Source organism: Staurois parvus, unplaced genomic scaffold, assembly GCF_062004578.1.
Source record: "Staurois parvus isolate SC_StPar_1 unplaced genomic scaffold, SC_StPar_1.0 ptg000978l, whole genome shotgun sequence".
Classification (NCBI taxonomy): Eukaryota; Metazoa; Chordata; class Amphibia; order Anura; family Ranidae; genus Staurois; species Staurois parvus.
In genome coordinates this window covers 2,104,255-2,129,839 of record NW_028318774.1, presented here as the reverse complement: position 1 = coordinate 2,129,839, position 25,585 = coordinate 2,104,255, and the positions used below count along the sequence as shown (strand labels likewise).

Sequence of the window (25,585 nt, the reverse complement as noted above, 5' to 3'; positions counted from 1 at the left end):
CTTGACTAAAATGAATAAACTATCCAAAATGAGTACCAGATTAGATTGAGACTTGCCACTCACACATTTGATATCTTCCCCCTTCTCTCTATTCCCTTACCCTCTGCCCCCCTTTTCACAACTGCAGAATTACCCACCTTTTGACTTTAACCCTGATTATATCCTCCACCTTTTTAGCTTTAGAGTTAAAATCTTTTGGTTTCTGGGATCTGAAATTCAAATTTGTACCAACATTAATTCCAGGACACTTTATGGGGGCAAAACTAGCCTCCACTTACAGGAGATTAAAGTTATCCTTTGGTGGTTTCTCCTTTATTTCTCTTTTCTTCTGCACATACGACTCTTCCTTTCCTAGAGAAGGAGAATCTCCTTGTCCCCTTTCTCTCTACTATCTCCATATTCAATAGATACAGTGAAATGTTTAACACTGAGATGGTAGGATCAAACATAGGGATATACAATTTCTTTGTGAAATCTTTCCAAAGGTCAAGAGTTTGGCATACATTTTTGGAGTTCAAACCCTTTTCTGAAGTGATCCAATAATCATAGATAGCACATTCTTTATGTTCATAAACAGGGAATGCTTTAAAATGTTTATTCATATATTTTTGTACCCAAAAGGGCAAGGCAAGAAAGAAGAGAATCAATTTGCAAAATGCAAATGCTTTTGTGAGCGGTAGGGAGTATTTCCACATTAGCAAGCGACATATAGTGACAGCATGTAAGAGAAAATTTTTCAGCCATTTCCGCCAATGCTCCCTCAATGTCCTCTTCAACCTCTACTGTGTCTGCCTCAGAGCAGGTATATTGGGATCTGACTCTGGTAGGTAAAACGGAAGGAGAAGAGGCATGGCATTCTTTAACCCAAGGCAAAGACGTCTATATTAAGGGCTCGTTCACACGTGACTGTTTTACCAACTCTTGCCAAACTCCCCTATAGCGTTTGGCAAGCGTTGGTCAGGCGTTTGCGGAGCATTTAACGCTTGGCAAACGCCGCATGCGCAGTTCAGCAGTGGTTTCTAAGCATTTGTCAATACTTAAAAACTACCTACACACGCCTATAATGAAGTTTGAATGGTGTTACCGCTCCGCAAACGCCCTGTAACCGCACCGCAAACGCCCGGCACCATAGACTAGAATAGGAGGCTTTAACGCCTCCTGACTCGACTGGAGGAGTCAGTTTTGCCGCACCGTGACGCTAATGCTCCCGTTAGAACAGCACCATGTGCTGCAATCTGCAGAATTGGCCGAGGCGTTTGGGAAGCGGTAAAAATGCTTCCCAAACGCCTTTCTGCCGCCTGCACACAACGCTAGTGTGAACGTAGCCTAAGGCTTTTTTTTTGGCCAAGGAACTGCGAGATAGATGCAGAAAATTATTTTATCAAATAGGCCATATGTTACATGCCTGAATTAGATGAAGAATTGGTTGCTGAGACTGATGTTGTAGCCGGTTGGAAAATTGAAACGTTTACACCATAGTGAAAACAATGCAAATATCAACCCATTGATTACCAGTAATGGTCAGAAACTTACAGGGTGACCCTATGTTACCTGTCCATGATGTTTAACTATTCCAGCCTTCGCCTGCTAGAGTGAGTATTCCTCCGAAGGGAAATTTGTGGACCACAGCCCTGGACCTGTATAGCATCCTGCAGGTGACACATTGCACTAATTGCTAAGGTGCGACCCCATGCAGTATCCAGTGCCTAAGCAACATTACAGGCCGCACCCAAATATAGTGGGATACTGGTAACGCTTCCAAGATTTATTGCCAATGTGAAGATCTGGATGCACTGCTTCTATTTATGTTTTTAGAGGGCAATGAGAAGTAGATTGAAAAAAAATGAAGATCTAAAAAAAAAAAAAAAAATATTTAGTGATTCTCCACGAAGAAGTGGTCCAACACCTTAATAGACTAGGAACAAGAAAGAAAAGAGGGAAAAAAAAAAAAAAAAAAAAACTTTGGGAGCAGGTCCTTGAAAGCTTTACCAGTATTCAGTCACCTGAAGTTAATAAACTATAAACCAGGATCTATGAATACTTTTGTATGTGTTGAGTAAAGTACGATTTTTTTTTTAGGTGACACGATAGCTCTTTCTTTTCATGCCCTATGGGCACAACACAAATGAGGGAATATTACAAAAAGTGTGGAGGGGGGTGGGGAGGGGGGTACTTGCCCTCTTAGTTGTTGCCCAACAGATTTCTCCACTGAACTACATTTTTGAATATCCTAAATCCCTTTCTTTATCGGAGGCAATCAGTACCTGACAGGTTCAATGAACACACACAGTTGAATTTTTTTCACTCCTTAGCCAACTTACCTCTGAATTTCCTATATTGTTATGAAAAGTCAATTGTCAACTTTCTGAGCTCACCTCTGTTCTTTCTCCATGTCATCAAAGAGCTGTACCAAAGTTGTTGTAATGTCAAACATTTCCTTGCTAATCGCTGGTTCATCAAATGTATGAGCTGCAGCCTCCAACTAACAGTACAAATAAAAATCAGTTATGTTACAACTATAGCACATGCATATCTAAGTAAACATTGAAAGCACACCTGCAAACATAATACGATAAAGGGTCAATTTTGCTAAAGGTAAATGGGGTGAGAAATGCAAAGTAAAACAAAGGGAATAGGAAATTTGAGTCATTTTCTAAGACAAAACATCTTCGGAAATTGCCCATCTTAGTAAATGCTCCTCGGTCTTATTTTTACCTAACAAATTTCCTGTTTGATCTGTACTTTCCATCTAACAATGTGGTCATGGTGACTGACTATTCTTTTCAGAATTCTGATGATGCACTATGTGAGCCGTCCAACAAAGATTTTTGTATTCACTGTAAAATCCATCCAGTTCAATGAAAGACAGCCAGATCAGTAGATTGTGAATAATGGATATTGCGCCACCTGCAGGAGTTCAACGCTAGGTACAACAAAACCAATAGAACAACCAGGGGCAACAGTGACCCAAACCCCTATCTCAGGGGTACTGAATTAAAATTCATAGGGATCTGGTCAGTAAACTGTTCATCCAGCAGAGATCCGAATGTCATGTTTATGCTATGACTCCTTAACATCACAGCCTTCTGTGCATGTCACATCCCCCCTCTCCCCCCCACATCCCACCTTTAGGGCCCAAACATCCTGGCCATTATGGTAAAACGCAGGATTCTACTGTGTGGGCACCTGGTAGTGTGAGGTCCAGGGACCGGCGGAGCACATTTAAGTGTGTCCAACTGTGTCCTTTTTCAAATTCCTTTTTTTTTTCATTGGCAAGCGCCACATTTCAGTTGCGGTGCATAGAAACATACTGTATACAGAGCCTGCAGATGTGCCCCTGTCCATTGCAGAAAAATGCTCACAGTATGCATTTTGTACAGCGCTGCATTGCACCCAGGGGCACTGTTGCAGTGTGAACAGGACAAAGAAAAATTTTTTTTGTCTTCTAGAGCCCTTGCAGAGACCTGTGTTCCTTTAGTACAAAAAAACCTAGATCTCTGCACAAGTGTGAAAGAATCCTTACATCATTGTCCTCAGCCCCCCCTTAACATAACAGACCCCTATCACAGTCAGAAACCCCACCCCCAAATCACAGTCCACCCCCATCAAAGCCCCTCCCTTACACCATTGCACTCAGTCCCCCAATCCTTATACCACAATCCCCTTTACATCATAGTCCCTCCTCCCCACTTCTTTACATCACACACCTCAGTCCCCCCCTTAACATAACAGACCCCCATCAAAGTCAAAACCCTCCGCACCCCCAACCCCAATTAATAGTCCACCCCATAAAAGTCCCCCATTCCCCTTTACACCATTGCCCTCCGACCCCACCCCCTTCACATCAGTCCCCCAATTACAACAGCCCTCTTTACATCATAGTCCCTCCTTCCCACTTTATATTACAGTGTTCCTTTCATATTACCACTCCCCTTACAGATCCCCCATTACAATGCCTTGACAAAGTATGCATACGCCTTGACATTTTCCACATTTTGTCATGTTGCAACCAAAAACAAATGTATTTTATTAGGATTTTGGGATTTTATATGATAACCAACACAAAGTGGCACATAATTGTGAAGTGGAAGGAAAATGATAATTTTTTTTTAACATTTTTTACAAATAAATATCTGAAAAGTGTAGCGTGCATTTGTATTCAGCCCAGAATCAATACTTTGTAAAACCAACTTTAGTTGCAATTACAGCTGCAAGTCTTTTTGGGGATGTCTCCACCAGCTTTGCACATCTAGAGAGTGACATTTTTACCCATTCTTCTGTTCAAAATAGATCAAGCTCTGTCAGTTTGGATGGAGAGCATCTGTGAAAATCAATTTTCAAATCTTGCCACAGATTCTCAATTGGATTTAGGTCTGAACTTTGACTAGGCCATTCTAACACATGAATATTATTTGAGCTAAATCATTCCACTGTAGCTATGGCTGTATGTTTAGAGTCGTCGTTCTGCTGGAAGGTGAACCTCCGTCCCAGTCTTTTGCAGACTCTAAAAGGTATTCTAAGATTGCCCTGTATTTGGCTCCATCCATCTTCTCATCAACCCTGACTAGCTTCCCTGTCCCTGCTGAAGAAAACCCTGGTGTGTTCAGTGTGATGTGCAGTGTTAGTTTTCCACCACACATAGCATTTTGCTTTTAGGCCAATAAGTTCAATTTTGGTCTCATCTGACCAGATCACCTTCTTCCACGTTTGCCGTGTCCCCCACATGGCTTCTCGCAACCTAAAAAACGGGGACTTCTTATGACTTTCTTTCAACAATGGCTTTCTTCTTGCCACTCTTCCATAAAGACCAGATTTGTGGAGTGCACGACTAAAATTTGCCCTGTGGACAGATTTTCCCACCAGAGCAGTGGATTTCTGCAGCTCCTCCAGAGTTACTATGGGCCTCTTGGCTGCTTCTCTGATAAATGCTCTTCTTGCCAAGCCTGTCAGTTCAGGTGGACGGCCATGTATTGGTAGGTTTGCAGCTGTGCCATACTCTTTCCATTTTTGGATGATGGAATGAACATTGCTCCGTGATGTTCAAAGCTTAGAATTTTTTTTATATATAACCGAACCCTGCTTTAAAATTCTCCACAACTTCAACCCTAACCTGTCTGCTGTGTTCTTTGGCCTTCAAGATGCTGTTTGTTGACTAATGTTCTCTAACAAACCTCTGAGGGCTTTACAGAACAGCTGTATTTATACTGAGATTAAATTGCACACAGGTGGACTCAATTTACTAATTAGGTGACTTCTGAAGGCAATTGGTTCCACTAGATTTTAGTTAGGGGTATCCGAGTAAAGGGAGGTGAATACAAATACACGACACACTTTTCAGATATTTGTAAAAAATAAATAAATTTAAAAACCATTATGTTCCTTCCACTTCACAATAATGTGCCACTTTGTGTTGGTCTATCACAGCAATGGGCAAACTACGGCCCGCGGGCCGTATACGGCAGACCTTTTAATCCGGCCCGCGGAGCGTGATAAAAAAAAAAAAAACAGCCAGGGCAGGCAAACATTGGCTGTCAGGATGTGTGTAGGCGGGGCAGCGTGACGAACGTGAGGGGAGCTAGGCCCCTCTCACAGTCCGCCCTGAAGACCGGAACGGCGAGGGAACACAGCGAGAGGAACGTGCGGAGCAAAGGTAAGTAAATTGACACAGGGGGGACTTGGCTTACTACTTGGTGGGGGAAGAGTACTATGGGGGATGAAATACTATATGAGGGATGAATTACTATATGGGGGATGAATTACTATATGGGGGATGAATTACTATGGGGAATGAATTACTATAGGGGGGATGAATTACTATGCTTACTATGGGGGAATATTCATTCATCTACTCTTGGTCCGGGTCCAATATATGAACCCATTGCGGCCCTCAAGTCAAAAAGTTTGCCCACCCCTGGTCTATCACATAGTATTTTAATAAAATACATTTATGTTTTTGGTTGTAACATGACAAATGAGGAAAATTTTGAGGGGTATGAATACTTTTTCAAGGCACTGTATATCAAGTCTTCCCCTCCCCTTCCACATTACAGTCCTCCCTGCATATCATGACTCCTGTTCCCGTTTATCACAGCTCCCCCCTCCCACTCCCTTTACATTCCTACCTTATTCACACAAGATGGGAGGCATGGAAAGTCTGGACAAGGGTGGGACTTTTCATGTTCAAGGCAGGTGAATGATTGCTTGGACTGCCCCAGCAGCCTAGCAACCAAACGCTTCTTAACTTGTAAAGTCCTGCCCTCTATCATGACCTGCCAGGCCTCCCGTGCAACTGTTGTGCCCATCCTTAAGGATGAAAGCAGCAGCGGGCATGGATGCTGGGGGAGTAAATAGGATACTCAAGCATCTATTTGGCGAAGCTGCGGTCTAGATAGGACCAACCAACATGGCCAATCTGAAGACCATAAAATTAAAAGGAATTCCCTCTCGTTATATACACTGCAATAACGTGGTAGGCGTTTTAAAGGAGGGAAGGCATAGGTTAGAGAATCCCATGGGGCCACCAATGTAATTGATGCATTAGTCAAAAAAGATCCTTTGCCCTGGCCACTAATCTAGGAACTTTTCAATTGAGTTTGGACACAAGTAGATTTACATCTGGTGTACCCCAGCAAAAACCAATCTGATGAAAGATATCTGTAAGGAATGACCAATACCCCTGATCCAGACATTAAAAGCCGAGAGTGCACATGCCAGCTGTGAACTTCCCGCTTAAACCAGGATCCAAGCAATTTGTAGAGCACTGATCAAGCTTTTCATATCTCCCTGGTGATTGGTGTAGGCCATGGCCATAATCCAGGATCCAAGCAATTTGTAGAGCACTGATCAAGCTTTTCATATCTCCCTGGTGATTGGTGTAGGCCAGTGGTCGGCAAGCCGCGGCTCGCGAGCCACATGCGGCTCTTTACACGCTTTAATGTGGCTCTTGTGTGCCGGGCGCCCGCTCCCCTCCCTCCTCTCGGGCGGCAGGGACTCTGCAGCGTGATCCAAAAAAAAAAAAAAAAAACAGCCAGGGCAGTGCGCTCAAATGCAATGATTGGCCAGTCTCGCTGCCACTCACATCCTGATAGCCAGTGATTGGCTGTCAGGATGTGTGTAGGCAGGGCAGCGTAACGAACGTGAGAGGAGCTAGGCTCCTCTCACAGTCCGCCCTGAAGACCGGAACGGCGCGGGAGCACGGCGAGAGGAACGCGCGGAGCAAATGTAAGTGAATTGACACAGGGGGGACTTGGCTTACTACTTGCTACTACTATAGGGGGGATGAATTACTATAGGGGGGATGAATTGCTATATGGGGGATGAATTGCTATATGGGGGATGAATTACTATATGGGGGATGAATTACTATATGGGGGATGATTACTATAAAAACTTATTGAAACTAAAAACCGTGTACCATCCTATGTATTTTCAGTTTTAAAAATGTGGCTCTCAAAATAAATTGCAATCGTGGTTTTGGCGAGATTTGGCTCAGTTGAAAAAAAAAGGTTGCCCACCACTGGTGTAGGCCATGGCCAAAACATTCTCTGACTGTACCAAGAAGAGGATTCCAATAAAGGAGAGAGCCAAAAAGTCCTGAGTTCCAAAAAGGTTGATGAAGAGTGATGGAGAGAGTGTGGTCTTCTCCTGGGTCCACTGGCCCTAAACTGGCTGCTGCCCTAGAACTCCTCCCTAGGCGAACATCTGCCATCCATTCTGAGGATCATTGGCAGAGGAAGAAAGGAATTCCCTTATAACAGTAAAGGGAGAGCAGAGGCACCAGGTGCTATGTACACCTTTGTTTAGCAAGAGAGGCGAATGGTACTGTTAAGAGTCCAGAACCACATTCCATTTTCTCATAATTTCTCACTGTAGCGTTCAGGTGTGATGTTGCACATATGCAGCTGCCTCAAAGAACAACTATGGGGCCTAGGACTCATGTAACAAAGAATGGACACCCTCCAGAGAGAAGAAAGCTAAGAGATGTAAAGGTGGAGTTTTTGAAGCTTCTCTGGTGGAACATCTTGATGTTCAGAATAAACCTTCAGTACTCCAAACAAAGTGGGGAGGGGAGTCAGTCTTGCGCAGATTCAGGATGCATCTGAAATCCTCCAGAGTCTGAATCACGATTGGAAAATACAGCAGCATTCCTAGTCCAAAGCAGACCTGGCTTGTAGGAGGAAATTGCTCAGATTGAGATCCATCGGATTCATAGTAGAGACAGCACCAGCGTACCAGTATCTCAGTAAACACCCAAGGTGCAGACGCCAGGCCAAAAGGAAGAGCCACAAATGGTAGTTGAGTTCTCCCACCACAAATCAAAGAAAACGTTGACAGTTGCAGGAAATGGGGATGTGGAGGAGTAAGTCCTTCATGTCAATTGAGGCTAGAATGTCACTGTGGTTTAAAGAGACTACAACGGACCACACGGATCCCATCCAAAATCTGCATACTTTCACAAAGATATTCATGGCATTCAAATCTAGGATGAGGTTTACTCCCTCTTTTGGTACCATGAACAGATGGAAAAAAGCTCGTGAACCTTTTGGATGATGGTACCAGAGCTATCACCCCTCCAACAAGAAGACCTTGAACCACTGAATGTAGAACATTTAGACACTGAGGGAAATGCTGATCAAGGAATTGCTTGCCCAACCATGGTGCAGCAGCAGAATGAACTGCTCAATCCATTATACAAGTCTGAGTCTCAAAGAACCCTCTTTGTGCCACTCCACCAGAGAACAGAGATGTCACAGCTAGTCCTGCAAAAATATTTTTTTTTTTGTTTTCTGTTCTTTATTTTACTATTATAATGGTATGCACACATGCTTTTTTCTTTAGGTATATTGCCCCATAGCAGGCCGTCTTTCACATCTAAATCCTGATTTTTATCAGGTCATCAACACTTAAATTCCTTGTGGTCCTCGCTCCGCACTCACAGTAGGTGCGTTTAGCTCTTAACTTAAAATTCTTCTAGGGTTGATGATATCCAATTGATATTATTGCTACTTTTTATTATCCACATTGCAGCACTGCCCTATCAGTACCAGCCAGAAGGTAATCTTGTTGACGGTGCAGTTGGGCAGGGCCAATTCAGGATGCGATTGGGCGGCATTTATCATCCACTGGTTTCAAAAAAAAAAAAAAAAAAGTTATTAATTTGTGTGTCATTTTTGCCTGAGATAAACAAGAAATATGTGGCTGTGTTCATATAACTTTGTTCTTAAATTTCTTGACAGTTTTTACCTCAAGTAAGTGTATAACCATATTGTAAATGATCAAATTGTTTATAATAATTTGCGTCATATATATATATATATATATATATATATATATATATATATATAAATAAATAATTTGTTATAGGCGTCATGCCTTCTTGAGCACTTCTGAGGAAGAGATTTTTATTGATCTCGAAACGCATCAAATGCGAACCATGCATGATCCATGAATAGATTAGCAATACTATCTTTGATGACACTGCCGCAATATGTATTGTAGCTTTAGGTTTATTTTTGAAGATTGTAAAAATAAAATTTGATATTGTTTCCATTAAAAAAAAAAAACAAAAAAAAAAAAACCTTTTTTGAATTGTTGAAATTCACCATATAAGTAAATGGTACTGTTAAAGTCTCACCTAAAAAAAAAAAAAAAAAAAAGAAAAAAGAAAGAAAAATGAGGACTCCATCCCCCCCCCCCGTATTCGTTCCTGATGTTGCCACTACTATATCCCTTCCTTTCTCCAGCCAGTCCTGCAAAGGCACGAGACTGCATGTGCTCAGAGGCAGTGCAGGATGGGGAAGGGGGGGGGGGGGGGGGAACCAGAATCTATATTTGGATTGAAGACAAAAATCTATCAACCACAAAAGGATAAATAAAACAAAAACAGGAAAATAGGGGCAACAAATTTTTTTCAGGTCCAAACTCCTACGTGCTAGGCAAAAAACTGAGTGTTGCAGACAGGGGGTTTAGCCACAAGCAGGGCTCTAAGTTGCATTCTATTCTCTTTATTGTACCTAGCATTCAATTCCGGTAGTTTGCACGATATCCACTGGTCCCAATCTACTAATCCAGCTGAGTCTTTCAATGAACAAAAGAGAAAAACTATTTTCATTTGACGGCTGGTGTGTCTAACACATCCCTTAGCTATAAATGCACTGAAGCACTGAACTAACACCTATTCAGAGAGGCCAAGAAACATTTCGCCAACTCGACCCAAAAGAAGGGCATATGCACACAGCTGTATTTGTGCATGGTTCCTTTCCCACACACAACTGAAAAACACTTAAAAGTTAACTCTAAGAGTTCATCAACTTTGTAAAAAGTTCCAGCATACTAAAGACTAGTGCAAATGGGCCAAATATCAGCCAGTTGAACAGCAACCGGCCGACTTTCAGCCCATGTGTACAGCAGCCTCTCCAACCGACAGAAGCTGGTCTAACGACTGGATTTTACCTGTCAGATATAAAAAACACGGGTAAGTCCAGCAGGTGGCAGGCACCTTGTTGAAGCATAACCATGCTGCATCTGAGCAGCACAAATCAAAAATGCAATTTACAGGTGAAACTCAAAAAATTAGAATATTGTGCAAAAGTTCATTTATTTCAGTAATGCAACTTAAAAAGGTGAAACTAATATATGAGATAGACTCATTACATGCAAAGCAAGATAGTTCAAGCCGTGATTTGTCATAATTGTGATGATTATGGCTTACAGCTCATGAAAACCCCAAATCAACAATCTCAGAAAATTAAAATAATTTGAAAAGGTGCAAAATTCTCGGCTCAAAGTGTCCCATTCTAATCAGCTAATTAAGCCATAACACCTGCAAATGGTTCCTGAGCCTTTAAATGGTCTCTCAGTCTGGTTCAGTAGGAATCACAATCATGGGAAAGACTGCTGACCTGACAGTTGTGCAGAAAACCATCATCGACACCCTCCAAAAGGAGGGAAAGCCTCAAAAGAAATTGCAAAAGAAGTTGGATGTTCCCAAAGTGCTGTATCAAAGCACATTAATAGAAAGTTATGTGGAAGGGAAAAGTGTGGAAGAAAAAGGTGCACAAGCAGCAGGGATGACCGAAGTCTGGAGTGGATTGTCAGGAAAAGGCAATTCAAAAGTGTTGGGGACTTTCACAAGGAGTGGACTGAGGCTGGAGTCAGTGCATTAAGAGCCACCACACACAGACAGATCCTGGACATGGGCTTCAAATGTCGTATTCCTCTTGTCAAGCCGCTCCTGAACAACAAACAACAGATTTGGGGAGCCATGTCATCTGCAGTTGTTGGTCCACAGTGCTTCATTAAGTCCAGGGTCAACGCAGCCGTCTACCAGGAGATTTTGGAGCACTTCATGCTTCCTTCCGCAGACGAGCTTTATGGGGATGCCGATTTCATTTTCCAGCAGGACTGGCACCTGTCCACACTGCCAAAAGCACCAAAACCTGGTTCAATGACCATAGGATTACTGTGCTTGATTGGCCAGAAAACTCACCTGACCTGAACCCCATGTAATGATTCTCATATTAGTTTCACCTTTTAAGTTGCATTACTGAAATAAATGAACTTTCACACGATATTCTAATTTTTCGAGTTTCACCTGTATTTCATTTTTAATATTCAAAGCAAACTCACCCATCCATCTCTTCATGCATTATTTTGCAGAGAAATCACTGAGAAACGCCCCCTTGCATTTATGACTGTGGCCATCTTGAGTAAGGAGAGAATTATGTAGCATTTATTGGAATCCATCTCCCTTTAGCTTAGGCATGCAGGTAGGAGGGTATGCTTAAGTAAACCCCTCCTAAAGACTCCTGGAATGTATGACATAATCTGCCTAAGCATGTAAAGCAGGAAGTAACTGAAGAAATGTGAAAAAAAATTAAAACAATAAAATATAATATAGTTTTCTATCTACTTACTTTTGCTAGCAATGTAAGGATTACATATAGCCAATGTTGATTGAGAAAATAAAGTTCCGCTCGTAGTATGCCTGCGCTTTTTACAAAGTTAAAAGCTGAAGTCCTGCTTTTCAGCTTTAATGAGCCTGTAATGCATTTTTCATTAAAACATTTCTTACAGTGTTTCTGTGCCTCCTTGCAACATCCTCAACAAGCTCCCAACGCTCTTTTTCCCTTGCACTTTTCTTTGCTTTCAAGGGAGGTGGGGGATTTGGAGAAGATTAAAAGCAATAGCAAGTATTATTTGGAGTAGAGAAGTTATGTCTGAACAGGATTTCTTTAAACCTGAGTTAAGTGTCATTTTAAGCTACAGAATGATGAGCGTTTAATACCATTTTAAATACACTCCCACCACCATTTGTTACAGAAGTGCTTTGCATGCCTACCTTATGTTTAGGAAGATGCTTCAAATCATCAAGGTAGAACACCTCAACATCATACGGCTTTCCTTCAACATTGAAAATATATGCTGGAACCAATCTGTTGAGGACTGGCGTGGCAAAATAATCTGCAAATTCTCTGCAGTTTATAGTAGCAGACATCAAAATCACCTGTCAAGAAAAAAACATTTTTTTATATACGCACAGCTTTGTTTTAGTTTTTTACTCAATAAAATATGCCTAACTTACTTGCTTGAACCCATATTTCCAGGAAAAAGGAAAGACAGCTAAGGGTCCTATTTAAGCACTTTCCATTTCTCCACCAGCAATGCACTGCGGACTGGAGGAAGCTACAAGACCAGCAACGTAACCGTATGTTGCTGGTGTTGTTCCAACACAGGGGGGGCGCGCAACCGCCCCCTCCCCCCATGTCTGCTGTGTCCACTAAACACAGCTAAATGAAAATCTCAGTGAACAGGACCCGGTGATCATGTGATCACACTGTCAACAAAGCTGTTCTGAATCAATTTGATTCATAACAGCTCTGCTTCTCTTTCTGGTGAGCGGAGATTGGCTCACAGCTCTCACGATACATGGGGACAATCACAGAACCCTGAACCATGTAACGAGCTGCAGCCAATCGCAGATGACTATTTTGAGTGGTCTTGAACTTAACTTATTCATGACAGTTCAAAGCAAACCTTGCATTGCAGGTGCAATAATCTTTATTACTCCTGCAATACAAAGTGTAAAAAAGTGAGCGGCGGCTCTGGGCAAAGCGAAGTACCCTTACGTCAGTTTCTATAATTCCCCTCCGCTCCGCTAGTCCATAGAGAGAAGAGAACACGGCACTGAGTAAAAGCACTATATTTTACACGTTAGATAAGCACATTTAACCTTTTGATCACCCTCAACCTCTCCACCGTCACCCAGCCAGTGTTATTAGTACAGTGTCAGTACATAGAATGTTTCACTGATCACTGTATTACTGCCAATAGCAACATCTGATAACGTCAGAGTCTATAAGCTCCCCTCCCAGTCCGGGTCTGCTAGCACCAATTTTCCCACCAACTATCACACACAATGATCAACGCCACTACTAGTATAGTGTTTGTACAGATCAATATATTGACCACAAACAGAACTAAACTAGTGCCTCTTTTGTATAGTGTCTCCAAAAAAAGTGTTAGCAAGATCAGCCCTGTTCTCTGCCGTTACATATATGCCCAACAAGGATCAGCAACATACTTGTAAGTCGCTGGGCTTTGAGTGGTTATACCAGGATGATGCCCACAGCTACAGGAATCATCATCCTGGTATCTTTTTCAACTGGTGGTCAGCTTTAATGTAAAAAAATAAAAATTAAAAAAAAAAAAAAACCTAGCAGCTTATTAGCTGCTGGATCGCTTTTGCCAGCAGCGGGAAGTGTCGTCCCCCCCTTTTGCGGTTTTCTTGGGCTCTACCTTGCACAGGGGAATCCGAGAATGCAGCGGACAGTTCCGCTTTCTGACCATAGAGCTGTTCAGACACCAGAATTCCTCCAGTCCTCTCTATGGTCTGAGAGCACAGAAGCTACGAGCAGTTCATAATTTACGTTTCACCGGATATAAACAGCGCCAATTTCAAGTGGGTAAAGCATCAGAACACACCGATCTTGGCTTGATCAGATGCTTTAAGGGCAGAGGAGAAATCTAGAAGCTAATTAGAATCCAGATGTCTCAGAAAAGAGTACCTGGCACTGCTTATTGATATCACAGGGGATATTTATATTCCGTGACAATGAAAGTGATTAGAAAAAAATGAAAGGGAGAGAGTAAAAATGAAAAAAGCAAAATAAATTGGGAAAAAAAAAAATTCACCCGTGCTCACGCGCAAAGGAAAACACAAGCGGCAGTCCCATGTCGGTATGTAAACAGAGATTGCACCATGCATGTGAGGTATCACCACGAACATCAGATCAAGGGCAGTAATTCTAGCACTAGACCTCCTGAATAAATCTAAAGTGGTGACCTGTAAAGGCTTTTAAAGCGTTGCCTATGGATATTAAAAATGTACGTAGCTTGTCGCTGTTGCAAGGATGGGCACAATTTTAAAGCATGCCATGTTTGGCATTCATTTACACTTGATGTAACATCTTTTATATTTTAACAAAAAACTCGGCAATATATTGTGTTTTTGTGCAATAAAGTTTTAAAAAGTTTTTTTTTTTTTTTTTAAATTGCATACGAAAAAAATTGCTGCGCAAATACTGTGACAAATTTCAACACCCATCGTTTTACTCTCCAGGGCCTCGGTTTTAAAAAAAATATATATAATGTTTGGGGGTTCAAAGTAATATTCTAGCAAAAAAACTTTTTTCAAGTAAACAAAAGTGTCAGAAAAGACTTGGTCTTCAAGTAGTTAGAAGAGTGGGTGGTGTGTGGCATAAGCTTCTAATGTTGGTCCTGGATAGTAAAAGAACCCCCTCAAATGACCCCTTTTTGGAAAGTAGACAATCCATTTGCTACGGGGCATAGTGAGAGTTTTGCAGATCTCATTTGTTGCCACATTTTTGGAAAATGGGGAAAGAAAAAAAAATATATAATGTTTTCTTTTCTTTCTCAAAACCCTGTGACAAAAACGATATCTGCAAAATAGTCACCATGCCTCTGATCAAATTCCTTGGGGTGTCTACTTTCCAAAAACAGGAAATTTAAGGGGCTGTTTGTACTATGCTGGCATTTTAGGGCCTCCGAAATTGTGATAGGTAATGAGGAAATGACATGAGGAAATATGCCCTTTGAAAGCCTGGAGGTGGTCATTGGGTTTTCAGAGCCTGTATGTAACTAGGCTGCAAAGTCACTCACATGTGGTACCCCCACACACGGGAGAAGTAGCAGAATGTGTTTTGGGACATTATTCCACATATACTCATGGTATGCGTGAGCAATATCATTTACGTGACAACTTTGTGTAAAAAAAAAAAAAAGCAGAATACATTTTGGTCTAACTTGGAGATTACTGGATATTTTTTATAACTGAAAGTAGTTTTTCGCCCAACTGTTAGGTTTTTTGTTTATATCACAAAACAGTGGTGATCAAATACAACAACAACAAAAAAATCTCTATGTGTGTGAAAAAAAGGACATAAATTTTGCTTCGGCATAGAGGTGCATGACCACGCAGTTACCAGTTGAACTAGTGCAGTGCTGAACAGCCAAAAATGGCCTTGTCATTAAAGGGGGGTAAATCATCCAGAGGGCAAGTGGTTAATGCAAGCAAGAGGACTATTTACCCCTTTCCAGTTAACTCATAAGGCTAATACATTAGTCAATGATCAAATTGCTCAAATCACCTTAAAGTGGTGAACGGTGTATGACCATCACAAACACAGATGAAGTGGAAAAACACGCAGTTACAGCTTAACTCTGGTTCAGCAGGAATCGTCCACTTTCAACCCGTGTGTGCAGCTGTCTGTTCGGGCATGCTGGAAAACAAGTATCCAATCAGCACTTGCAGCCGAATGCTGCGAGAACTGATCAGTGTGTTCTGAGAAGAGGAGATAGCCCCTCTGTCAGAATACAAAGACAAAGCAGGGAAGGTTGCCACACAAACATTGCTTGTGTTGGTATGGTGATGTCAGGTATCTCTCCCCCGAATTAGGTTGGCCATGTACTTGCAATCTTGACACTGCTCAAATGCAATAGCCTTTTATTTCCTTCCCCCAAAAAGAAATGCTTTTCGACTGATGATTAACAGGTTGGTTTTTAAAACATACCTATACACTTAAGGCTAGTTTGGCAAGTATACCTTGTAAAATCAGCCTTTCCCCTCCATGTATTGAAAGCTTTCATCACTAGCCAAGACCAGAATAAATATGGCTCTGTTTTAAAGTAGCTGACAAACAACAAAAATTTAGACAGCTACTCCACTTTCCTGAATTTTTTTCTGTGCCTTCACTTCCAGAAGCAAAGATTATTACCATGCTGCAATGCAATGAGCATAATACTCAGGGGAATCTATGTGTTATTCCTTATTGCCACTAACAAAAAAAATAATAAATATAATAAACAAAACAATGTGTGGCTACTAACAGTGAAAAGATTAATGAGTAGCTGAACTTGTAGCTGTGCTCAAGAGGCAGGCAAAGGGCAAAAGACTAGTTTGCATTATCTGTGGTCTCCTTACAGCGGCTCTTTCCCAATGAATGACTTACAATGCCGCGTTCTGCAGCCTGCACCATAACTATATGTTATTGGCCATCTTGGTAGGGGTAGGATTTTCCTTTGGAACAGTGAGTAGCATAGCAAAGGCACTGCCCAATACTATTCCAAATATGGTAGTAGGAGGCAGCAGGACCTCAGACCTCACAATAGATTTGGCACTGCAAAAGCACACGATTGATTAGACACCTTCACATACCAGAAAATGCACTGCCAATTTCAGAAGGCATTCTACAAAAAAAAAAAAAAAAAAATGGTAGGATTTTCCAGAGTACTGCTTAGGGAAAATTAATTTAATTTCCTCAGAATGTGTCTTAACATTCTGCCAAAATGTTGTGAAATAGTACTGCATGGACCGTGAAGAAGAGGACACACCATGACAGCTTGTACTGAACATGGAAGGAAGAGCAAGCACAAAAAAAAAAAAAAAAAGTATCATGGACAGTACTCAATTGTTTTTCAAAGGCGCACCAATATGGCTACAATTACCTCAAGCAGGGGTCTCAGAAAAATGTTTGGAGGCCTAAAACTGCATTAAACTTGAGTGCATAGGTTTTTTTTTTTAGTACCAAAAAACTAGAAAAATTGATCTGTAAGGTTTTTCTTTTAAATCAAAGATAAAACATTCTAGTAATACCCATGCAGTGAATGAAAGGAAAACATTAACAATGAGCAAAAAATAAAAAATCAATTGTACTTATATAGTGCTGTTGATTAATGCAGCACATTACATATTGTACATTCTCATTAGTCCCTACCCTCAAGAAGGCTTACAATCTAAGGTCCCTACCTGAAATGTATATACACACATACTTAGGACAATGTTTAGACAGCAGCCAATTAACATACCATCCTACCAGAAAATGGAAACAGTTGAGAAAAAACAATTCTCTTGACAATTTACATGCAAACAAACCTGCTCATTTGTCAGCAATGTTAGCAAAGCATTCAATACATTGGCAATAATAGGAATGCAGAACTTACATGGGTCTGCAGCCAGAGCTCAAATCAATGCAATTTTATATTTCCACTAGCCCAAAGCAAAATTTAGATATTAATTCAAGTGAACATGAGAAAAATCTTAATCACAACACATTACACTGGTCACAGATGAATGCCATCTAGCCTAAAGGAAAAGTGGCTTTATTTACAATACTAACCAGGGGATATATATTACACACACAGTGAAGGAAATAAGTATTTGATGCCCTGCTGATTTTGAATGTTTGCCCACTCACAAAGAAATAATCAGTCTAAAAATCGTATAGTAACACTGAGACAGAATAGCAACAACAAATTCAAAAGAAATGCATGTCTAACAAATTATGTACCAATTTGCATGTTCATGGAGGGAATTAAGTATTTGATCCCCTATCATACAGCAGGATTTCTGGCTACCAGGTGTCTTTCATACAGGTAACAAGCTGAGATTAGAAGCAGTCTCTTAAAGGGAGTGCTGCTAATCTCATTTTGTTACCTGTATAAAAGACACCTGTCCACAGGAGCAATCAATCAGATTCCAAACTCTCCAACATGGCAAAGACCAAAGAGCTGTCCAAGGATGTTAGGGACAAGATTGTAGACCTACACAAGGCTGGACTGGGCTACAAAACTGTCGCCAAGCAGCTTTGTGAGAAGGTGACAACAGTTGGTGCAATCATTCGCAAATGGAAGAAACACAAAACAACTGTCAGTCTCCCTAGGTCTGGTGCACCATGCAAGATCTCACCTTATGGAGTGTCAACAATCATGAGAACAGTGAGGAATCATCCTAGAACTACACGTGAGGATCTTGTCAATGATCTCCAGGCAGCTGGGACCACAGTCACCAAGAAAACAATCGGTAACAAACTACGCAGACAAGGATTGAAATCCTGCAGTGCCCACAAGGTCCCTCTGCTCAAGAAAGCACATGTCCAGGCCCATCTGAAGTTTTCCACTGAACATCTGAATGATGCAGAGGAGGACTGGTTGAAAGTGTTGTGGTCAGATGAGACCAAAATCGAGCTCTTTGGCATCAACTCAACTCGCCGTGTTTGGAGGAGGAGGAATGCTGCCTATGACCCCAAATACACCATCCCAACTGTCAAACATGGTGGTGGAAACATTCTGCTTTAGGGGTGTTTTTCTGCTAAGGCAGTGGTATTCAACCTTCCTAATGCCGCGATCCTTTAATACAGTTGCTCATGTTGTGGTGACCCCCAACCATAAAGTTATTTATCCAGTAATTATAATTCATGAAGTGTTTTACCTCCAATACTGCTGCTTTCAACACAGCAGCTGCTTTCTACACAGTAGCTGCTCTTTACACATCGGAAATGTGTTTTCCGATGGTCTTAGGCGACCCCTGTGAAAGGGTTGTTCAACCCCCAAAGGGGTCGTGACCCACAGGTTGAGAACCACTGTGCTAAAAGGACCTGACAACTGCACCGCATCAAAGAGACGATGGAAGGGGCAATGTACAGTCAAACCTTGGGTGAGAACCTTCTTCCCTCACCCAGGGCTTTGAAAATGGGCCGTGGATGGGTGTTCCAGCATGACAATGACCCAAAACACATGGCCAAGGCAACAAAGGAGTGGCTCACGAAGAAGCATATTAAGGTCCTGGAGTGGCCTAGCCAGTCTCCAGACTTTAATCTGATTGAAAATCTGTGAAGGGAGCTGAAAGTTCGAGTTGCCAAACGTCAGCCACCAAACCTTAAAGACTTGTAGAGGATCTGTCAAGAGAAGTGGGCCAAAATCCCCCCTGAGATGTGTGCAAACCTGGTGGCCAACTACAGGAAAAGTCTGACCTCTGTGATTGCCAACAAGAGATTTGCCACCAAGTATTAAGTCATGTTTTGTGAAGGGGATCAAATACCTATTTCCCTCATGAACATGAAAATCAGTGCATAGTTTGTTAGACATGCATTTCTTTGAATTTTTTGTTGCTATTCTGTCTCTCAGTGTTACAATACACATACCATTCGATTTTTAGACTGATCATTTCTTTGTGAGTGGGCAAACATTCAAAATCAGCAGGGGATCAAATACTCATTTCCTGCACTGGATATACATTTTTAATATCAAAAGGCGACACTTTAAAAGCCACTTTAAATTTACACAGGTCTAGTGCTAGCTAGAATTACTGCCCTTGATGGCGACACCTCACTTGACATGCTTAGTGCTCAACTGCTGTTACACACCGGCACGGGGCCAACGCTTGAATACGCCACTGCAAGCGAGTGCACATGGGGAAGTGGGAGGATTGATGGGCAAGAATACTTTAATCATTTTTTTTTTTTTTTTTTTTACACCGTCCCTTTCATTTTTAAAAAATCATTTTTTTTTAATCACATGTAAATATAACCTGTGACAGCAATAGGAAGTGACAGGTATTATTTTCTGAGAAATCTGGGGGGGGTTTTTTAGACTCCAGATATCTCCTCTGCCCTTAAATCATCTGATCACACCAAGATTAGTGTGATCAGATGCTCTTCAAATTTATAAATGGCGAGGTTTACATCCGGCAAAACTAAAGTGATAAAATGCTTGTAGCTTCCCTTTTCTTAGGCTATAGAGATGATTCGAGGCGTTCTGGTCTCCGATAAGCTCTATGATAAGCTAATGCAAATGCCAGCTGCATTCTCAGGCTCTCCGATGGAATGGGACAGACCAAGAAAGCCGCCAAGACTGCTTTTACATGAAAGGAGAATGAGAGCTTAAAAAAAAAAAAAAACCAGGATGATGTCTGTAGCTACACAAATCATCCTAGTATAAAACTCAAAGTCCAATGATGTACCAGTACATTCGCTGATCCTTGTTGGGCATAGATTTCATTATGCACACTGTGTGTTGAATAAAATAAAAGTAATATCAGCCAAAAAAAAAAAAAAAAGTTTGTGGTACACCCAGCATTAAAATATACCGCCCTGAATCCACCCACATCTAATGTTAGACATATATGAAATTTTTTTTTTTTTTTTCGTTCAGCCCATAGGCTAAATAAAAAGAACCTAAGAGCTTCCTCAATTCACATTGAATGATGTGGATGAAAGAATCTCTGCCAAAAAACATTTTTTAAAATATATGCTGAAGCATGCCCCATGCTTGGGCATTTTATTTATTTTTAAACTGCAGATATACATCATCCAGCAGCGCTGCACACACTGATGTATATTGTGAGAGCACACCCTGTTGCTGTTGAAATAAACAGATCGGTGCTGCAGTTGAAAGGTTTTCCTACAAAGAAAACAATGGTTAACAAGAAAACACAGTAACAATAGACAATAACTCAATAAGCCAACAATTTTTAATTAAAATCTGTGCCAAAAAAATATGAAAAAAGTTATATGCCTTAGCATAGGAGCAATCCACCCGCTGGCCAACGTAGGCTCCCATGCTTGGGCATATACAGTTAGGTCCATATATATATTTGGACGCAGGCACAATTTTCAGACTTTTGGCTCTGTATGCCACCAGAATAAATTAAAACAAAACAATCCAAATGAACTTGAAGTGCAGACTTTCAGCTTTAATTCAAAGGGTTGAACATATCAAGTCTAAATTTTAGTAACTGCAACCATTTTTATACACAGTCCCTCCATTTTCAGGGGCTCAAATGTAATTGGACAAATGAACATAATCATAAATAAAATGTTCATTTTTAATATTTTGTTGAAAATCTTTTACTGGCAATGACTGCCTGAAGTTTGGAACCCATGGACATTACCAAAGACTGGGTTTCCTCCATTACAGAATATTACACTTTTCCTTCAAAAACTCCTGGGTTGTATTTGCAGTGTGTTTTGGATCATTGTTCATCTGTACTGTGATGTGCTGTCCAATCAACTTTGCCGCATTTGGCTGAATCTGGGCTGACAGTATATCTGTAAACACTGCAGAATTCATCCGGCTGCTTCTGTCTATCGCATCATCAATAAACACCAACGACCCAGTGCCACTGGAAGCCATGCATGCCCATGCCATCACACTGCCTCCACCTTGTTTTACAGATGACGTTGTGTGCTTTGGATCATGAGCTGTTCTAAGCCTTCACCACAATTTTATCTACCCGTCATTCTGGTACAAATTAATCTAAAGTTTCATCCGTCCAAAGAATGCTTTTCCAGAACTGGTCTGGCTTTTTTAGATGTTTTTTGGAAAGGCTAATCTGGCTTTTCTATTCTTCAGGCTTATGAATGGTTTGAAACCTCTGTATTTGCTCTCGTGAAGTCTTCTCTTGATTGTAGACTTTGACAATGATACTCCCACCTCCTGGAGAGTGTCCTTCACTTGTCTGGATGTTGTGAATGGGTTTTTCATTACCATAGAGAGGATCCTGTGATCATCCACCATTGTGGTCTTCTGTGGATGTCCAAGCCTTTTTATGTTGCTGAGCTCACCAGTGCATTCTTCTTTCCTCAGAATGTACCAAACTGTTGATTTGGCCACTCCTAATATTGCAGCTATCTCTCTGATGGATTTGTTTGGCTTTAAGCCTTACAATGGCTCGTTTCATTTGCATGGACAGCTCCTTTGAACGCGTGATGTAGTTTCACAGCAATAGATTCCAAATGCAAATACCACACTTAGAATCAACTAAAGACCTTTTACGTGCTTAATTGGTGAAGAAATAACGAAGGAGTAACCCACACCTGGCCATGAAACCGCTTTTGATTCAACTGTCCAATTACTTTTGGTCCCTTGAAAAAGGGGGGGAAGGCAACTCTTAAAAGCTGTAATACCTATACCCTCCCTCCAATTCAGATGTATATACCCTCAAATTAAACCTAAGAGTGGGCACTTTAAGCCCATAACCATTATATAACTATAGCTGGAATATGTCTTGGTAAATAACTGAATAAACTAAAATTGTGCCCGTGTCCAATATATATGGACCTAACTGTATGTTCTTTTTTTGCACACCCTGTTACTGTCAGAATAATCAGATCGGTGCTGAAGCTGAATAGTGTTCCTTTAAAGAAAAACACAATGGTTAACAATAAAACACAGTAACAGAACATTAACTCAAAAAGACAACTATTTTTGGCTTTTCTATTTTTTTTTTTATTATTTAAGCTTTTTTTAATCCATACATTGTCCAAATTTTAGGGAACCTCAAAATGCGACAGCCAGTTTCCTGACTACTTAACATCTTTTGAGACCCTGTGTAAATATATGCCTTAGACTGTGCCATGCTGCACCCTATACTAATACTCCTCTAGTGCTTGGTAGCGACAGAAGCAGTCCTTGAGGCAGAGACCAGGTTGGCAAAGACAAGTGGGACAAAAAAAGCAGGAGTCACATCTAATTCCTTGTTAGATGCAGACACCTCTTTTTTGGGGTGACTTTTAGGTTAGGGTACCAGGAATGGCATCAGGAAAATGCCACTCACTGCATCTGGGTTGGGGGCTTGGGCCATGGCACCTTCTGGATCCAAAAGGGCCATGACAATCTAACTGGAATTTTAGAAAGATCCACTTCGTCCACTTGCTTTGTAAAGCACAAAAAAGTACAGAGCAATTTGAAATAAATATACAGATATTTTTGCACCAGCGCCTGGCTTTATGGGAAACTAAGTATGGCATCATCATTTGGTCATTGGAAGTCTACCCCTTCTATGTTAAGGTTATAGTCGCAGACAGAGGGGCTTCTCTACACCACCAGCTCCCATGGAATTTGGACTGTTGTAAATGTGTGAATGAAAGACAGGACAAAAACATCCATTTTGTCCTTTCACTTCATTGCAAGCAATTTATCATTTTTCAAGCAAGCTCTCTCCCCCTTTCCAAGTCAGGTATTCACAAGTCATTGGAGGAAGCCCCAGCAATTGGGTTGAACAGTGCCACATAAGCCAATTCCAAGAATGTACAAATGCCTAAATATTGGCACACTTGTATTAAAAAAAAATTGTCCACATATAAGTGGTTTCCCATATGGAAAAAGGGTGACACCAAGACCCAAACTATCTTGCCACTGCTCCCCATGTAGTCTGGAATCAGGGGGGCTCCATATGACTATCTTTTCCCTTGTAAATCTGAAAATTACATGTATTTCCTATTGCCCTCTCACAGGTCTTATACATTTTGACCCCATACCTGGCATGCTTGCTGGAAACTGTTTGAATGCAAGGCGGCCAGAAAAATTAAGGGACTCATCAACGCAGATGTTTTGCAGGAGCATATAATTTCTGGTTAATGTGACTTATGACGGGCCAAATTTTTCATATTAAGGGTCATCCCGACAACCGAGTGTATTGTCGTTGAAATGCATGAATCGCATTATATTCTCAAATCTATACCTGATCTAGCAGCAGAGGACATGTGAATGATGAATCAGGTCTGTGGACCAATGAGAGCAACTCATTCTTTTTAGTAATGCACATCTTAAGGGTTAAGCCCCCCCCCCAAAAAAAAAAAAAAAAAACTTTGCATGGAAACTTATTATGGTTTCCAAATTTAAATGGTCTGGCAAGTTTTGAATTTGGGTTGGCAGTGATTTATTGCTGTGCATATGAATTGCTTTGGTCCACAATAAAAATATACAAATCATTTTTGAAAAACATTAAAAAATCAAGGGGAGTAGTTACATTTGCGGTTTCCACCTGAATTCCAGGTTGGGTAGCGAATGAGGAAAGTACGAATGCCAATCAGGATTCACAAGCATATCCAGGAGGACACTATGGGCCCTACAGGATTGTGTTTGAATTTTTGGTGGCTGCGGGACACTACATGTGCTAGCCATGGCACCAGCTTGTACTGCACTTATGGGATTCGCCATGTCACCAAGAGATACTGCAGAGCTAGTATGTAAGACCAGGATGAATTAAGCCGCTAGTGCTCGCCAGTTCTCCAAAAGGTATTACGGCACTAATACTGGCACTCTGCTACATATGAGAATCATCATGCAACCTCTGCATGGGGGTTACGGATAGGGGCTAAATGTAGGTGCTGGCAGGTGTTGGGGATGATCCTAATGCTGCATTTTTGGGGAACTATACTGCAGTCTCTTGAAAGTATTTATACCGATTGAAATTTTCCACATTTTGTCATGTTACAACCAAAACCAAATGTATTTTATTGGGATTTGATGTGATAGACCAACAAACAAGTGGAAGGAACATAATTGGTTTTCAAAATTTTTCACAAATCAGTATCTGAAAAGAGTAGAGTGCATTTGTATTCAGCCCTCTTTATTTAGATACCCCTAACTAAAATCCAGTGGAAATAATTGCCTTCAGAAGTCATCTAAATAGTAAATAGAGTCCACATGTATATGATTTAATCTCAGTATAAATATAGCTGTTCTGTGAAGCCCTCAGAGGTTGGTTAGAGAATATTAGTGAACAAAAAGCATCATGAATGCCAAGGAACACCCCAGACAGGTCAGGGATAACCTTGTGGAGAGGTTAAAAGCAGGGTTAGGTTATAGAAAAAATATCCAGAGCTTTGAACATCTCAAAGAGCAGTTTAATCATTCATCTTAAAATGGAAATAGTATGGCACAACTGCAAGCATATCAAGACATGGCCGTTCACATAAACAGAAAGGCCGGGCAAGGAGAGCATTAATCAGAAAAGCAGCCAAGAGGCCCATGGTAGCTCTGGAGGAGTTGCAGAGGACCACAGTTCAGGTGGGAGAATCTGTCCACAAGACAACTATTGGTCGTTCACTCCACAAATCTGGCCTTTATGGAAGAGTGGCAAGAAAAAAGCCACTGTTGAAAGAAAGTGGGGGACACAGCAAATATATGGAAGAAGGTGCTCTGGTCATTTGAGACCAAAATAGAACTTTTTGGCCAAAAAGTAAAATGCCAAGTGTGGCAGAAAACTGACACTGCACATAACCCTTAACACACCAGCCCCACCGGGAAACGTGGCGGCAGCAACATGTGGGGATGCTTTTCTTCAGCAGTGACAGGGAAGCTGGTTAGAGTTGATGGGAACATGGATGGAGCAAAATATAGAGCAAAATATAGAGCAAAATATAGAGCAATCTTAGAATAAAACCTGTTAGGAGTCCGCAAAAGACTTGAGACTGGGGCAGAGGTTCACCTTCCAGCAGCACAA

At 41.2% G+C, this 25,585-nt stretch overlaps 1 protein-coding gene across 1 annotated transcript in view; it reads right to left on the bottom strand.

Annotated features, from left to right (window-relative positions):
- The window catches only part of TDRD9 (tudor domain containing 9), a 395,653-nt gene that overhangs the window by 229,803 nt on the left and 140,265 nt on the right, over nt 1–25,585 (bottom strand). The window contains exons 7-8 of the mRNA XM_089657266.1: nt 12,341–12,505; nt 2,376–2,476 (exon numbers count right to left, since the gene is read on the bottom strand). Of these exons, the coding sequence (XP_089513392.1) occupies nt 2,376–2,476; nt 12,341–12,505 (266 nt within the window). The remainder of the gene's footprint in view (nt 1–2,375; nt 2,477–12,340; nt 12,506–25,585) is intronic.